This window comes from Anser brachyrhynchus (assembly GCF_964034855.1).
Source record: "Anser brachyrhynchus genome assembly, chromosome: 9".
NCBI lineage: Eukaryota > Metazoa > Chordata > Aves > Anseriformes > Anatidae > Anser > Anser brachyrhynchus.
In genome coordinates, this window is record NC_137703.1 from 15,091,152 (window position 1) to 15,108,679 (window position 17,528).

General features: G+C 38.3%; 1 protein-coding gene across 8 annotated transcripts in view; it reads right to left on the reverse strand.

Moving 5' to 3' along the window:
- FARP2 (FERM, ARH/RhoGEF and pleckstrin domain protein 2) overlaps positions 1–17,528 on the reverse strand; it is a 79,990-nt gene that overhangs the window by 40,471 nt on the left and 21,991 nt on the right. For all 8 annotated transcript variants that reach the window (XR_013955136.1, XR_013955137.1, XM_080604972.1 and 5 more), the window contains 5 exons: positions 17,020–17,124; positions 15,576–15,618; positions 10,680–10,758; positions 8,654–8,751; positions 6,310–6,424 (listed from right to left, as the gene is read on the reverse strand). Coding sequence is in view for 6 of the 8 variants with exons in the window: in XM_080604972.1 (XP_080461098.1) it covers positions 6,310–6,424; positions 8,654–8,751; positions 10,680–10,758; positions 15,576–15,618; positions 17,020–17,124 (440 nt within the window). In the remaining 2 variants the exon portion in view is untranslated. The remainder of the gene's footprint in view (positions 1–6,309; positions 6,425–8,653; positions 8,752–10,679; positions 10,759–15,575; positions 15,619–17,019; positions 17,125–17,528) is intronic.

Consider the following 17,528-nt stretch of genomic DNA (forward strand, 5'->3'; position numbering starts at 1 on the left):
AAGCAGCACTGGAGCTGCTGGGGCACTGGTTGGCAGGACTGCATCAGCTGCAGCCATATGGGGGACGCCACCGTCTCCCTGCTGAAAATGCTGAGAAATAACAAACATCACATTCCTTCCAAGCAAGAGCCGCAGCAGCCATCCACGCTCCTGCACTGGTGGAACCGTTCCTGCAGCATACAAGTTTGCTAGGATAAATGTAATGCCACAAGGGAGACATGAGAGATAAAACCGATGATTATTCTATTTAGGACCAATTAGGGCTGAAACCAGGTTAGATTCCTGCACACACGGTCAAAGACAAATTTTTAAAATCCCGTTTCCACGGACTTGCCTTCCTTGCATAAATGTCTTCCATCTCATTAAAACAGATGACAAACCATTTATCCCATGATCTATTTTTGTGTACCACGTAGTGCCAACCAACACATCAGTTCCAAATAAATTCTCCTGCTACCCTGGCTTGCCTTCCCACACATTCTCCTTCTACCTATCTATAGCCATCTTTTAGATTAAACCACTTTCTTTTAAATACAAATGGAGATTGTTGAAGTAAATGGTTATTAACATTTAAATGTAGTAAAACAGGAATGACTACAATATTTATATTAACTTCATGTGAGAAATTCACATCTCAAACTCAGAGTACAGACAGAAAACTTACTTTTTATAACATTTTTTAAATGAGAGTTAGAAGAAATAATGTTTCTTTGATTCTTAGTATAAAATACTCCTTAGTCTAAAGCACACACATACATAAAAGGGCACTGAGAAAAGTAAGCCTGAAAGCACATATACTTGACGATATGATTTCAACAGTTTTCTATTGCCTTATTCATTCTGGAGAAAAAAATCCAAAACACTACAACAGGAAATCCATTTTTTTTCTTTTCCTCCCCCCCCCCCCTCCAACTGGAGAAAGCAAGGATTCAGTGAAATTCCTGACTTCGCAAATTCCAACCTTATCCCAATGTCAAAATTATATGACCATGTATGTATAAAGCAATTGTAAAGAACTGTGAAGCACAAAAGAACAAAAATCTAGTTTCAAATGGAAAAATAGATGTCAACCAAACTCCATAAAGAGCAGTGGAGTAGTATTTCAAGCAGTATTAACACCACATACGCTAGTTATGTCTAGGAGCTTAAACTGGTAAAGCACATTTCTCTTTCCCTTACTGAAATGAGTAATGCTGTAATAAAGCATTTTTATACCAGCTTTAAGCATTACTAGCATTTCTTCCAGATTCCTTAATGGTGTCAAAATAACTGCAGTAACATGCTTTCTGTTTATTAAACATACAAGACAAGACAAAAAAGTTAGATCATAAATATTAATTTTGGCCACAGCTTCTTGAATTCCACTCTAGGCACACTGTGCTACCACCCACACTAATTCCTGGTATAATTCTTCTGAATAGAGCTGCATTAAGAATGAATGCAATGCTTTGTCTTTAGAGAGGATGCTAAGGTTGCTGAGGCTGGAAGGGAAGGGAAGCAAAAAACAGTATAAATAGCAACCAGAAAATGTGAAAGTATGTTATTAAAAATTGTTGAAGAACTGCCCAGTATAACTGATGCAGAATGCCTGTATTTTATGTTCTGATCCATCAGATACAAGCAAGAGCACGGTGCATCTCAGGAACAATAAAGAATTTTTGAAGGGTGTCCTCATACACAAAACCTGCCCGTACCTACCAAACAAGGAAGAGTCTGGAGTGGGGAAAGCTAGGAGCGATGCCAAGCAGCTCTCGCTGCACAACAAACGTTTACAAATGAGGAGCAGTTTCAGAGTAATTACCTCAGATGTTTGCTGGAGACTAAGCTGTACAGACCAGCCCGAAAACAATCTGGTCTAATTTTGTTCATCCATTAAGCAGATAAATCTGCTTAGTCTTCCCCAGGTCAATGGACAACAGACTACCTTTTACAAGTATTTTCCAGCAAAAACTGCTGTCAGTGCAATAGGTTTTAATATAAAGGTTCCTTACGTACACTCATCTAGACAAATATTTGTAAAGTGTTACAATATTCATGTGGCAATCAGGACAATCGCTTCAAAACATGCTGTTAAATGTCCTGTGATGTAGAGAGCTTTTAAAATCAGTGATTAATACAGAATTTTAAAGATCACGTAATCAAAATGCTGTATTTTCACAGATCGTTTAGGCTATGAAGCAATCGAAAATTATAGTTTTTCTAATTTACAATTTATGATCATCCTGGTTTCAAAATAATTTAAATCACAGACAACCAGGCTAACATGTTGTGAAAGTACACGAGGGTTAACAGCAAATGGAAATAGATATAAATCTAACAAATCTTCTGTTTCTTTCCTGACTCACATACACACAAAAACCAGAGCCATTTGAAGGCAAGCATATTATGTTAAAAGAGAAATCCATCAAGCAAAACAGAATCTACACTTCTCTTCAGGTATCCACTCGCTGATGTTTAATTCTGGACTACAACCACCTCCCAGCAAGCACTCTACTTGCATTACTTGCAGGAGGGCAGAAAGCATGAGATTTTGAGCATTTGGGACACCTGGATTTAACTGTACAACCACTAATACAGCATCTTCAGAGTATAAACGTACCATATAAGTAAAATAGGTCAAGTTAATTCAGACTCTCACCAAAGCAAATAACTAACACACTGCACCAAAAATACAACTCATCTTGTTTACTGCGAAGTTAAATATAAAACCCATGTTTTTGTACTTCTGAAAGTAAAAATAAGTATTTGTAAAAGAAAAAAAAAGCATATTTAATAGAAGAAAAGCTTAGAATTCCATCTTTCTGAATACAACCTCCTCAGTAGATTTGCCCTTCTTTTGATACAGAACGGATACACAGGTTCTGTTGTATTCCTTTTCTACCAGTCCTAATAGTTACGGTGAAGCTATGTGACATCAAAACACAACTTTCTGATGTGAAAAGACACGCCACAGTGCCATCCACAGAGATGAAGCACCCCCTGCGAAGCCATATGTATCCTCCCACGTCCACAACTCACGTAGGGTGCCAGAAGGAATCCTGCTGTGACTCCAGCCTGAGAAAGCCAGATCGATGCTCCCAGATTGGTATTGCACAGAAAACGACAGCACACTGGTATATGAGTAAGCGTGTTTAAAACAAAGTAAGGGCTGCAGAGCAGAGAAACAAAAAGAGAGGAGATGATGCAGCAGTGATCTGGCGATAAGCCATCTCATCAGAAATGGGTTCCCTTTTCAGGAGGCTAAACTTACAAGATGTCTCTTTCAAAAGTAATCATTAGCTGAAGAAAACAGCAGTCTGGCAAAGATAACCAGAGGGAAAATAAGGTGAAATGAAGGAAACAGAGTGAAAAGAAAACCCCAAAACAAAAATACAAAGCAAAGGCATGATAAAAAAGAGAAGAAAGATTTTGCTCATTCAGCAGAGCTTCACATTGGCAGGAAGGAGACAAATGGATAAGGTCCATGCTTCCACTTGCTCCTTGTAACATGGAAACGCGGAAAAATATGTGCAAACTCTGAGAAAATGTGGGACCTTCACAACTCTTACTAAAAATGGAAAAGGGTGGCCAATACTCACTGGGTAAGGAAAAGAGAAAAGAGACGTGTAAGGAAGTCCTGGCTATTTTTAGGATCGCAATGCTTCCAAAATTAAATCTGTGTAAGAAAAATTTTCCAAAGAAGCAAGGAGATTTAAAGCAGGCCTTGACGCTACTCAGGTATCACTGATATTTGACTGTAACATTTTCTAGCCTAAATGCCTATAATCTGAAATGCTTTGAAGGTATGCTTCTAAAAACATGGTTTTAAAGGAAGGTTTGCCATCATTTCAACAATATGGTTATGTTAGACACAATTATCATCAAACTAATGAAAAGTACACTTATGAAGCATGAAATCTTTCCCTTTAACTTTCCTCTGACTTTTTCCTCTTATGTGAAAATATAAAATTTCCTTTATTGTATAGAATGACGAAAAATAGCTTGTTTGGGGAGGGAAAAAGAAAAGAAAAGAAAAAAGAAGAAAAGCCCAAGGTTAATTAAAAAAAAATACCAGTCCCTGAGTCAGGACAGACACTGCCTTTCTGTCAAGAAAAGCAAAACAAAATTGCAATCAAGCAGAAACAATTCAATCAGATCCAGCCACACGATCAACCAAAGACTGTTCTTTGCGTGGTCTGGATGTATTTATCCCAAAACTACAATCTCACGCATTTCATCTCAAATTTGAAAGCCATCAGCCTGTAACACACAACATTATCAAAACCCTCCTTGAATCCGTTTGTAGCTTCACAACATCTTGCAGCAGTAAGTTCTACAAGGTCATTATGAGTTGTACGAAAAGGATGTTCCTCTTCTTCTTTTAATTTGCTTTGAAGCTATTTGCTGACTTGTTTCAGCACTTCTCTCTCTTGATATGAGAAATAACGAAATATTTCTGTGCAGTAAATGATTTTCCTCCCCCAACTCCTTTTCCCATGATGAAGAATCCTAACATACATTTTAATTTCCTTCAAAAATTACTTCAAATTACTTTAAAATGACATTTAGTTTGTTCCTTAATAATTCCCACCCACACCTCAAAGTTTTGAAAGTAGAAAACAACTAACAAATATCTTATTTCATCGAGATTCAACAAAGCTGAAATTCCATATGTATTGATAGTCAGAAATCTGCAACTGCAATTATTAAAATTGTCAGGAACTGCTTTTTTAATATTATGCAATGTATCTTAACCTTAAATACAGGTGCTGCCCTGAAAAACCGCCTTGTTCTGTCTTAAAAGAAAGTCTGTCAGCAACAATCCCTAAGTTTACCTAAGCAGAGTGAAAGGAAAATTCAAGTTTCTAATAATGTATTTGGATTATGATGCATAGCCACGAGCATTAAATCGCATGTGTTGATATTCACACCTTATAAAAGCACTTCAAATTGCTAAATCCTAATACACAAGATCTCAAAAATTACAGAAAAGACAGACCTATCAGGTGAAATCAAGCTTCTATCACCATTTTATTAAACATCTCAGTATTTACCCTGTCAACTCTGAGAACTGCATGAGTGAGGTTAGAAGACCAGTCACGACAGGTAATAGTCTGAAATTTCTTATCAATGTTAGCATTGCATGCTTAAAAAGATTAAAAAGAACATAGCTGTAGCAAATCTAGGTCATGAAGTGCAAACACTGATTTTCTGAGTACTGTTTTGGTTACAATGGAACCTCTTCACTGGTGGACTTTTCTTTCACCAGCACCATGTCTCCCTTATACTCCAAATCTTTTTACTTCTCAAAATATTTGACTAAGCATATCTTCACATTTTAAGACCCGCTAAACAAGACTGAAGACGTATGACCTACCTGTATTGTACGCATGCGATGTGGGAGAAGTGGACATTTCTAATAATAAAGCACTCATTTTTGCACTTCCTGACTGTCTTCAAATTAATTTTATATTTGTAGTGAATAGCTCCTTCGTCCCTAATAAACTTTAATTATGTCAAAAATACTTTGACTATAGAATTAGGTATTGCATAAATTCTGATGAAAGTTATTCCTCCCCTACCTCCTCTATCCTTCTCCATTTTCTTCATGCTTTAAAGAGTACAACGTAATCTATTTCTAATTATTTAGACAAAAGCAAGACACACGTACTTGACAAGTTAAACTTAACCTTTGCAAACCTGAAATTCTGAAGAATTACAAACCATTATTACAAGCTCATGATAGGTTTCTTTGCTGTTTTATTAAAAGTACACTGTAATATTACTTGAGAAAAGCTATTGCCCAACAACTATGGCCTCTTCTCCCATCTTTCCCACTCTCATAGCCATACTACAATTAATACACATTTAACTTGTGTAACGAAAAACAAACATTCACTTTTGCTATCACTTGTCCTCTTATAAATGCCCACTACACTACCAAACGTCCACTGGATTTGGAAAAGTGTAGACGTTTAAATAACGCTCTCATTGTGGCTTTCCTTTTGCCATACGCCTTTAATTTAAACCACATGTGTATGGGAAAGTCAGCACACACAAACCTCTAGATTGCCCTCAGACAAACTGTCTTGTTCTCCCAGTTTAAATAGCTGCATCGCTATATTCACACACAAAACAGACTAAAACATGTTAAAACTTCTCATTAAAAAAGTATCAATAGTAACTATTGCTACATCCATCCTTTCTAATTAGATATAACTGGTGTTCAGCACGTGCATTTTAATGCCATCCTATCACACAGAGTACTCAACCTCCAGCAAGCCAGTCTGCCAGCTCCCCAGCTCCATGGCCCTGGTCCCCCTCACTTACACGTGCTTCCTGTGGAACTCCAAGATCTTCCCTTGGATTCTTTCCTGGTTTGGCAAATACTGGTTTGTTTTCAGGTGTTCCCGATCCTCTGATTCATCGAAATCCCCTATTTCAGCTATTACAGAAAATAAAACAATGTTAAAATACAAAGAAGCAATGGAAAAGGAACAAGGACAGAAAACACTTCATAAGGACCTGGGGGAGACCCCAAGAGCTGGACTATATTTTCCTTTCAGCATTTCCAGTTTGTTCATTACACTTTGTATCCAGCTTCACTTTACAAAACGCACACATCTACCCCAAGCAGACTTCCCGGAGGTTACAGCAGCACTTGAACATTACTTGAAAAACAGACTTGTTTAAAGTCGGAGATGTGGGACTCTCAGAAAAACTCAGTTGTCTAAACATGCCTTCTTTGCAAATGCCTCACACCACACCTGCATATTTATTTATTTATTTATTTTAAATATACATAACAATAGTTATGGATAATCCTACTTGGTAAGACAGCAAATTAAATTTTAGGAATGGTCCAAAATTAAATACACAGCAAGAAGAAAAGAAGTCTTGTGTGTCCCTATAAACTCATATAGTGCCTGCATCTGGATTTTTGGCCTCCTCTTCACATATCCACACTTTTCAGAAATGACACTATAGATTTAGGAAGAGATTTGCAGAAAAAAAAAAAAAGATTTAAAAGTATGGAACAGCTTCCATCTAATAAAACATGAAAGAGACCAGAAGTCATTTGCTTGGAAAAGAATAGCATTAGGCACACAGAACTTACAGCAGATGTATATAAAACTACAATTTGAATGAAAAAAAAAATATATATATATATGAATAAATTTCATAAAATTTTGCATTTTAATTTCATTTGGTAAATTCATAATTGCTGGAAAAGTAAAAAATAAAGAAAGAAAAAAAGAAAATGTTTTCCTGTGCAACCTGAAAAATTAAGCTGGGAAGCTCATTTTCATGGGAGGGTGCCAAAAATATAAGCAAATTCAAAAACTAATTTGAGAAATACAATGAAGCAAAGTTCGGCAAGGGAAACAAAGAGATAAGGAGTCGATCTGACTTTGAAAGGTCACATGCAAAGAATGTTGGATGGATGCAGTAATGGAAGTATCACCAGATGCTTGTTATGTTTCTCACATCTTCCCCAGAGCATCTGCTATTAACTACTGTCAGAAAAAGGAGAGTGGACTACATGAACTAATAATCTCATCCAACACAGCTGTTCTTTAACAGAACATGGCAATATCCTGTTTAAAATCAACCCAGCATACGAAACAACAACAACAAAAACGAAAGGTACTTCTGTAAAATAATTTTATGTTAAAAATAATCATATTCCTTCTTGTTTCTACTTTTCTAGTAGGGTAAGAACAAGATAAGCAAGGCCGGACACTGAGATTTGCTCAACAGCTCCATGCTGTCCTGGAATTGTTCCTAAAACATTTGCAAAGTTTTGACAAATCATTAGCAAATTTTAATTGTGCAACTCACTAACCACATACATAATACAGTTTTGGTCTTCCAAAAGATAACTAATATTATTATAGTTATGTTTTAATAAACTAATTAGGAGTAGAGAACTAATAACTACTTAGTAGTACACATATGAAAAAGTGTAATTTAAAAGCTTTTGTGTCCAGTAAGCAAGGAGGCACAAAACCCCATTTCTGCAGCTCATATTACAGGTTTGGCTGCTGCTTGAAAGGGCAGGCTAAGCTGAACTCATTTGGTCTCGAAACCAATCAGTCTTTCAACCTGCTTGACTTAAAGGACACATTTTTAGCTCTTTAGCTGCTTACAGACTGAGTAAGCAGAAACATGGAGAGCTCCCAAATCAATTGCTTCCAATTTCCACTTCCACTCCCTCCAAAGAAAAAAGCTGCTGACAACTCTAGTGTTGAACTTGTTCTCTCACATTTCTAGTTTTATTTCTGAAACGTCAGCCCAATCTCTGTATGTTCATCACCTTCCAGCCACTAGAAAATTTAGAAACTAACTTAAGGAAGCACAGCTGTCTGACAGTGACCCCATTTGCAGAGCCAGAGCAAGACAACACGCAGGGGTTTTGGTTTTGTACAATCTCCTCAGAGCCAAAGTTATCTTGTACATAAATAGCAGCTGCTCCCCACAACACCAGGAACTAGCTAGCCCTGACTGTAATCCCACTGTTCAAAACAAGCAGGTTTACTGCATGTATGGAAAAGAAACACTGCGAGACAAAACCCTCCTAGTTATCAGAATGCGGGCAAAAACTTCTGTATGCTCTTAAATTCAACGTAGCAATAGCAACATCAGCTGATGCCACCACAGTGGCGATACTAACATTGCAAAAGATGAGAGATGAGAAGAGCTGCCGTATTGTCACTGCAGGTTAGTCGTTCTTCTGCCAAGTCCCTCTTGATTTGCAATGCAAACAGATACCTGAAAAGAGAGAATAAGAAGTACAACCTTGACATGGGAAAGAATTTTAAAACAACTGAACAGTATTTAAAAAGAAAAAAAAAAAAAACAAAAAAAAACCGAGCATCTCCTAATTCTCCTGCTCTCCAAAAACAACATAAAACGGAAGCCTTGCTATCAAGAACATCCAAATAAAACTAAACCCATGACTAATCCAGCTGCGCAGTGCAATTTATCAGCGTAAGTGAACACACTGGAACAAGGAAGCAGAAGGAAAACCACACTCTTTAACCAGCTTGAGTTATGAAGTAACAGCAGCTGTAATTTTTAGCTGGAAAGAAACTTAAGGAAGACTTCACTTGATTTTATTTATTAGAATGGAGCTGAGAGAACATTACTGATCCTAGTGTCTTGTTAGGAAAAATATTTTTTGCTCATAATTCATTTACTTGGTGATTGCATTTCCAGGACAATAATGTCAGCAGTCTATAAAGACAGTAAGAAATTACACTGACTTTTCTTATGCACTATGATAATTTATCAAAGTATTTTCCAAAACACTGGTTAAAGAGGAATAGGTTTATTTGAAAAAATGCAGGGAAAGAAGAAGAACATGACAGGATCAAAAGTGCAGTGATAAGGACAAACTTAGAACCTCAACCAGTATTTTTTTTTTGTTTTATGAATATAATGTTGACAAGTCTTTTGTGCTTTTCTTTTTACTTGGAAGAAAGTGCGTAAATAGGCAGCAGTAAATAAGCAATATCTTATTATTATAGACCTAAACTAATAGACTGATCAATATTCTTTAACGAACTATTCAACTATTAAAAATAATTTTAAAGACTTTACAAATATTTAAAATCTCTGAAAGAGAACAAAAGATTTTTTTAAATGAAAATTAATTTTAAAATAATTATGCATTAGATTCTCAAGGCAAAAAGATAATAAAATGTATACATTTTGAAGGCTTTTTTTTTTTTAAGTAGTGTAAGAAGCTACTAAAGACTATCCTATAACATACACTCTGCATTCTGTGTATCTGACTGTGCGATATTGACTTCTTCAATACAGCTACCATAAAGAGTCCATATCCTTAACAGCATTATGAAATACCTTGTTGCTCTAAACACAGACCATAATTCCACAATAAATACTAAGTAGAGAAAAACACAGTTCCTGCTCCAAAAAGGTATATTCTTAAGGAAATTCCTACAAGTAACGGTAATTAAGAAAATCGGGAGTAAAGGAAATACTTAGGTAATATCAATCATTACAAGAGGCAATCGCATCACGGGAGTTATCATCCTTGTTTGCTCTTAAGTATATCTGAAGGATGACAATAAGGAACCTTTATGAATCTATAAAAAGAATTCCAAATAAACATAGTAAATCTGGAAAAAGCATTAAAGAAGCTCTCTAAACATTAAAAAAAAAAAGTCCTTTTAACAAGCACAGATTTCAAACCACATTCACTGGTGCTGTTGAGTAGTTGGGTCTGCTTAATTTACCAAAGGTTCACCCAAAGTTAGCAACTGGCAAAAGTAACCCATTATAAGCACCAGTGATAAATCTGAACAGTAAAGTGTCTTTGCTAGTTGCAGTGTACTTAAAACTTGGACTTCTGCAGCTTAAAGCATAAATCATTTATTAAAATATGTACTGATTATTTTATATAGGTTCTGTTTACACGTGTTTCCCCTGTACCCCGTCTCTTTTGATACTGTGATGTTTGGCAAGACCTAACGTGTACTGTTTTCTGTTTTGAAAAATGTTTTTTCTGGTAACATTCTCTGCCAACACATTAAAAATGTGACACTATTTAAAAGTGCTCTTTCACTTATCTTCAGCGTAAGTCTTGCTTGGAAACAGATGCAATGACCTCCTATTCTTACTTTCCTTTTATTCCAGAAGATAATGCAAACCAAATTCTTCAGAAAATACTTTACCTCGTATATTCCTCTTGCAACTGACCCGGGTCTGGTGGGAAAAACTTTACAGCTAGACGAAGCATTGTAGTCTTTGGTCCTATAAGAAAAGTTAGTCATTTCACCAAAAAAAATTGATCTTTGTAAGCACCTGCATATTATGCTTTCCAACATCCACAGAAACACAACACACGAAGTCTAGCCAGCTTTCAGCTTGCCAGCTGGCTACGGTGGTCCTACGGGGTGTAGATAATCCATATCAATACAGGTACAGCAAAAAGGCTCCTTTTAAAACTATGTATCTATAATACTTCCAGGGCATCGAACAAAGTAAAATTATTTTGCGCAACATGAGGACTACAGAACAGCTACTTGACTGCTTTCAAAAGCATCGCAGACGATCCTGCGGGACATTCCCAGAACGGGAGGACGGAGCAGCCACGTTGCACAGCTCCCCCCATTGTGGCTGCCTCCAGGATCTGCCCAGGAGAGGAACCCAGGAGGGCAGCTGGACCCTGCAGGCTCCCCACAGGGACCAACGGGCATTTGCAGCCCGCTGCCAGCACGCCCGTTAAGGCCCACTTCAGCCCTTTTTTGCCATTGAACTCATCAAGCTAGGCAACACAGAAAAAACTAATTTAGGTTTAAATCTAAACAGAATCTGAGATAACTGGAATTACCCTTCTCAGCTGCAGCAGCTATTCTTTACTCAGAATAAGACATCATAACCTGGACCCTGCGCTGACCCAGGAGGGAACATCAGGATGGGATCAGCAAGCCCAAGGCAAGGCAAGCCGCCACCCTGGAGAGCAGCTCCGCAAAGTGCTTTGCGGCAAGAAAACCCCACTGCGACCAGACCCCATGAACAGTGTCAGCCTCATGCCAGTATTGTTGGAGGACTGTTAGACAGTACCCCAGCCATTCACTGGGCCCTGAGCAGATGCTGCTGTTCTGCTTGTTTGTCTGCTCTTAAGGCAGGAAGGGTTTAGTGTTTTGCAGTCAGTCCGAACAGTAGGACGTCTGTGAACAGATTGCCTGCACCAGCCCACCAGGAACTGTGGGACGTGGCCCAGTCCCTGATGCTGGGCTTTATCCCTGGGCCAGCTGCTCCAGGTAACGGCGAGCCCGTTTCTCATTCACACACAGATCTGTGCCACAAAGCGCGCTGCTACGACAGTACCAGCGAGACTGCAGGGGAACGAATCCCGAGAAATTCGAAGACCAGGAAATTCTCAGGGAATTCTCCAGGCCTCCTGCCTTCATCCCCCTGACAACTTGAGAGAAATCGGTTTTCTCCTGCTCTCGCGTTCTCAGTTGCCACCAAGAAGGGAGGTATACGGTTCTCCATAGGATTTTAACACGTCCATCCTCTCATTTGTTAGCAGAGGAACAATGAATTTTGCTTCCTTCCTTGGAGAACTAACTTTCAGACTACCACAGCCAGCTCGGCCTGAGTTACCACAGGTTTCGTGAATGAAAAAACTAAACCACTGATCCCTAATTAGCGCATGATATCTAGAAACAGAGGCTGGAAATTAAACTTGTTAATTATACACAAGGTTTACATTTGGCAAAGTCTAATACCTTATTTCAAGAATTTTATAATTCTTGAGATACATCAAATGCAGAAAATATATGGTGTTAATGAACCAGGAAAAACAAAAAAAAACACCACAAACAACAAATCCACTTTACTTCAATTTCCCAAAATTGTTCTTAGTCTTTGGAAAACCTCCACGAAGTTAAGAACAGACATGCATGTTAACCACACCAATCAACTGGAAAATACTGTTGCAGGAGCAATTTTGACAGCCTTCTGAATGCTACATGTGTTAAATGATAATAAAACTGCATAGTTGCTTTTGTGGCACTTTGTATCACGACTTTTCTTTTTGTTTTTATTCTTGCCTTTTCTCTACAAATTATTTTCATTATAACTAGGAAAAGACTTTTAGCATAGTACAAGGAAACACCGGACCAGTCTTTACCAAGATGCAGAATGTACTGTAAGAAGCCAAATCTAAAAGCAAACAAACAAACAAAAAAAATCAGGAAAAATTACCCTGGGGTACAGTGACCACCACACTCTATAAACCGGCAGCTCCTCAGAGATGGTGCCCAAATGTCATCTCCATACTGTGTGCCCATGAGGAAAGCAGGCGTTTGCATCTGCACTCATCACAAAGGAAAACCCAGAAAGACATTTCCATCTAGGCTGCACTTGAGGCATTTCTGATATGCACTTGTGAGCAGTAGCTGTGCCAGAAAGCCCCCGGGGAGGAGGGATGGGGAGGCACCGGCACACGGTGCTGCCAAGAAAAGGTTCCAGCTCACAACCTTTACCCCCCTGCTGCTCAGAGGAATGATTCATTGCTTCAAGAACCCCCTTAATATTCCCAAACATCTGGAGGAAACCTTTCAAAAATATTACATTCAGACACTAGAGTTGTGGAAAACTGCCAGGTTATTTCCCCTGGAGCAACACTGAGCTGATGCTGAGCACACCTGGAAGCCACACACCGCCGCACTGAAAAGCCGCATACAGAATCATTCTTTCCCTCTTGGCACGGGCATGTGAACTGAATCCTTGCTGCAACCCAGTGTCATAAATTTGAAACCCCCTTCCCTGTAAATTGTCCATCCCCGGCAAATTATGCATACATAGTGATTTAAATTTGGATCAAAACATGGAAATCCTTTTCTATTTTCAAACTGGTCATTGTCTGACTTGCAGCACAGTACCTGCAGCATTACAAATGGGCTCCGTGGAGATGTCCCTGTGATATACAAACCCCCAGAGGCACACGTAACTGCCCCTGTGAGACCATAAACCAAAGCACTTCACGCAATGTACCGGAATGGTTCTGTAACAGAACTGAGTATGTTCCTGCTGAAATTAATCAAAAATAAAATCCACATCATACCAAAGAAAAGTTTCATACATCTCAAAATAGGTCATCACCTAAGATCGGTCTGAATGTAAATTTGTTCATCTAGATGTTTTTATTTTTGAGGGCATATCTGAGATTCAGAACTACGTGCATACAATTACACAGCAATCTCCATCAGCTCTGTAAACTACCATCTTTGAACTGTATTAACTTAAAAGCCCAGGATAACATCTAGCATTCTTATACTGCTGTGCTAAAAAAGAAAGTTATAAAGTTAATCCCAAAATTATTAAACTTAAAACCAAACCAAACAAACAAAAAACAACCAAACAAGAACCTTAACAAAACTGTGAAGGCTTTTTATTCAACAGTACTGTCTAAACTCTTCTTTACAAAGATGCTCCTAATGCCATTGTATGTCTGCTACTGGATTCAATGAAGGAATAGCCTAAATCACTATTTTTGGAATTAACCTTTTAATTGTAAACATTTTCAAGGTGCTCTACATTCATATTTAAATTTTTAAAACAGCAGAAAGCCAGGAGGGGATTCAACTAGCAGTGAAGAAGGGCTCTCTCCTGAGCTACCAAAACCATACAAATTTAAAATTGGGTTCAAAATGTGAGCATGTGACAGACTCTACTGCTTAAGACGACAGATTTTTTTTTAAAGACAACTTTCAATGTCACTGGCAACATAACCTGGGTGGCAGGTCACCAAACAGCTGAGCAGCCATAATTTCTAGCATATCCCCATGGTCTCAGACCATTTTAGGACAATATATGTATTATGAGTGAACTTGTGGCCATTGGCCTATTGTCTAAGGCTGATTTTCCCCTATTTATATAATAGAAAGCAGAATCCAGCAGTAACCAAGCAGTATCACAGACCTGTGTTCCACCAGATCTTTTGACTAAAACATAAATCCTTCCAGTAGGGAGCTATGGAAAAACAAACAAACAAACAAACAGCCTGACTGCATGGAGTATATAAAAAGATGACACAGCAACATTTTTTTTTAAATGGGAAATGGAGATTTGAAGTGGTCAGGGATGTCAATGGCAGTAAGAAGGACTTCTACATTAGTGACAAAGTGAAGATCAGAGAAAATGTTGGCCCTTTGCTGAATGAAACAGAAGACCTGGCTAAACAGGATAGTGAAAAGGCCACGGTGCTGAATGCCTGCTTTGCCTCAGTCTTTAGCAGCAAGACTGGCTGGCCTTCAAGAATCCCAGGTCCCAGACTGGGGGAAAGGCTGGAGCAAGGCAAGCGTACCCTTGGTGGAAGGGGATCAGGTCGTGGAACACTTGAGCAAATTGGACGTTCGTACGTCCATGGACCCTGAGGGGATGAACACTGAGCAGGGGTTGAACGAGATGGACCCAGAGGTGCCTCCAGCCTCAGCCACACTGTGGCATTCTCCACGCACACAGTTAGAGATCACTACCTCTGCTCTCTCAGTGAAGCTGTTCCTGAGGAGACTTCAGAGAATTTCTGACAATGAGAAGGGGAATACCCACCATGTTGAAATTCACTGAATATTAACAAGCTCTGAATTTTGCCTGGCAAGGCAGAACAATGGAGAAGGCAATTGCAGCTTTTGCAGTCCTTGTGAAAGTTAATCAGCTCTCAGACAGGATCACGACTGTAGATGTTACCTCCTTGCTCACAATGGATTTAAAAATCCAGAATATTCCTTCTTGTTTTTCTCCATTGTAAGACAACACAACTTAGAAAAGCTCACAAACACCAAATGTTATGTTTCACTAACTTTACATCAGCTGATCCGATCTATCTAGATATTTATCACAGAGGAAGAATCATATGCTCAGTAATTTTCCATTCCACCCACCACATACTACATATTAAAAACATCAGGTTTGCATGCCCAAACAGGAACCATTATCATCCCTACCAAATACAATTTTCAGGGAAGAATAACCAGTAAATCAAGTAGTAATTATGAAAGCAGCCCACATAAAGTAGATGCAAATTAAGAAAAACTTCCTTTTTTAAAACTACTTACTCCGTACTTGTTTAATAATAGGTTTCATAGGTTCCAGCCAAATCTGAAATTAAAGAAAAAAATTACAAACTGGCATTCATTTGAATACAATAAGAAAACATCAAAAGTAAATTCAATTTAAGCAGTACTTAATATATATGCATTTTTTCCTCACTGTAGCAATGCAGCAATTCCTTTGCCTTAAAAAAAAAGTACTTTCCATTTGAATTGACATTTATCATGTTATCAGTACAAAAATCACTGATCCATGCTTAAAGCTCATTTGGACAGAGAATGAAGAGTCACTTCAGCAAAAGCACATCACCAATGCTGAGGTGGTGCACAGAAACCATGCCAAAACATGACAGTAGAGAGAAGCCCAAGTACAGAATTACAGAAGATCTGGGCGATGCGACAAGGCCGGAGTTTTTCCCTTTCCATGCTCTGTCCATCCCTCTCCTATAAAATGATACTTTAATATCTTTACTCTTCATTCATTTGCCACAATTTTGTTCTCTCTTGAACACACAGATTTTTAAAGAAAAACTGTTTTCATTCTAGTAACCATAAAACTATTATGATGTATTCTGAGTACTGAAGTCTTTATTTTTATTTTTTTTAACCCCCCCCTCCAAACAAAAAGACATTAAAAAAGCCGTAACAGAGCAATGGCCTAGGTGAGGTCCTTATCAGTCACTTCTCTTGCAAGAGCTGAGGATTTTAAGAACCTTATTACCAGAAACACTTTGGAAGCTTTGCAAAAGAAAAATAAACTAAACAAGCTTTGCTGTAGTCCCTTGGCTCAAAAGCAGCATGCATTAGTGCTGTTAGCATTCTCTATGATCTCAGTCATACTTTCTGCATGTAAGACCTAGAAGTAGAAAACATAATAAAGAAAGAGAACAAAGGCCCCATTTTAAGAACACCACTCAGTTTAGAAGCTACATTGCCCTCCTTGCAAGGATAATCAATTAGGATGCTTACAGAATCTTATTATTTATCTAGACCAATGATTAAAAGTGAATGCAGGCCTATACAGCTGCTGGGGCCTGTATGTATTGCAGAGAGGTACATAATGACTCTTCAGAGAAATTGACTGAAGTCTGAATTAACTGAATATGAATGTCACCACCACCAAAACTACACATTTAATATGGTTTTGTAAGGGCTATGCAGACTATGCTTTGAGTTACTAATTTTTAAAGGAAAGGACGATTTTATTTATGTTTCTGAAAGTGGAAACATCAGCAGCTACATAACTGCATTATATGTTTTTGAGATTTAACAAGATACAGAATCTGATTCTCCCCCTCTACTTTATTAGTTGACACCGTTCTGATGAGTGAAGTAGATTTACAATAAATCAAAGAGAATCCTGCAGGAGACTCCAGCACTTTTGACACTTAAGCAACTGCATCCCCTCAAACTTTTTATTGTAATGAATTTGTCAGGAAACATTACATACCCAATATGACTGGATGTTCTGGAACTCAATTCCAAAGTAGTCCGATTCATTCAAATTCAGATGCTTGTAAACTTCTGTCAATAAAGCCTGGCCATAATATTTGGACTGAAAAAAAAAATACAATGAGATTAAGACAAACTAATTTACAGCAAATTAGAAATAGAATATGGCATCTTTAAAAACTATAGAAAAGATTTTTCACATTAGCATTGACCACCTTTGCTACTGTAATGAGCAAACACCCCCTAGACAGAGTGTACATACAGCCAAGTTCCACAGAATGGCAGCCAGCGATGCTGGAGGCCTCTGGAGGCCATCTCTACCTGACCTTATCTATGGGAGTGGACAAGATCAGCCACAAGCTATGTGTGGGTCCTTCAATGAACTAGCAACAATCCGCCCGTGTAGCCAGCAACTGTGGCTCTCCCCCAGCCAAAACTGACTGACGCAGGGGCTGTGACACCTTTTGTCCCCACAGAAAAGAGCCTGGAGCGGGATTGCCTCCCCCA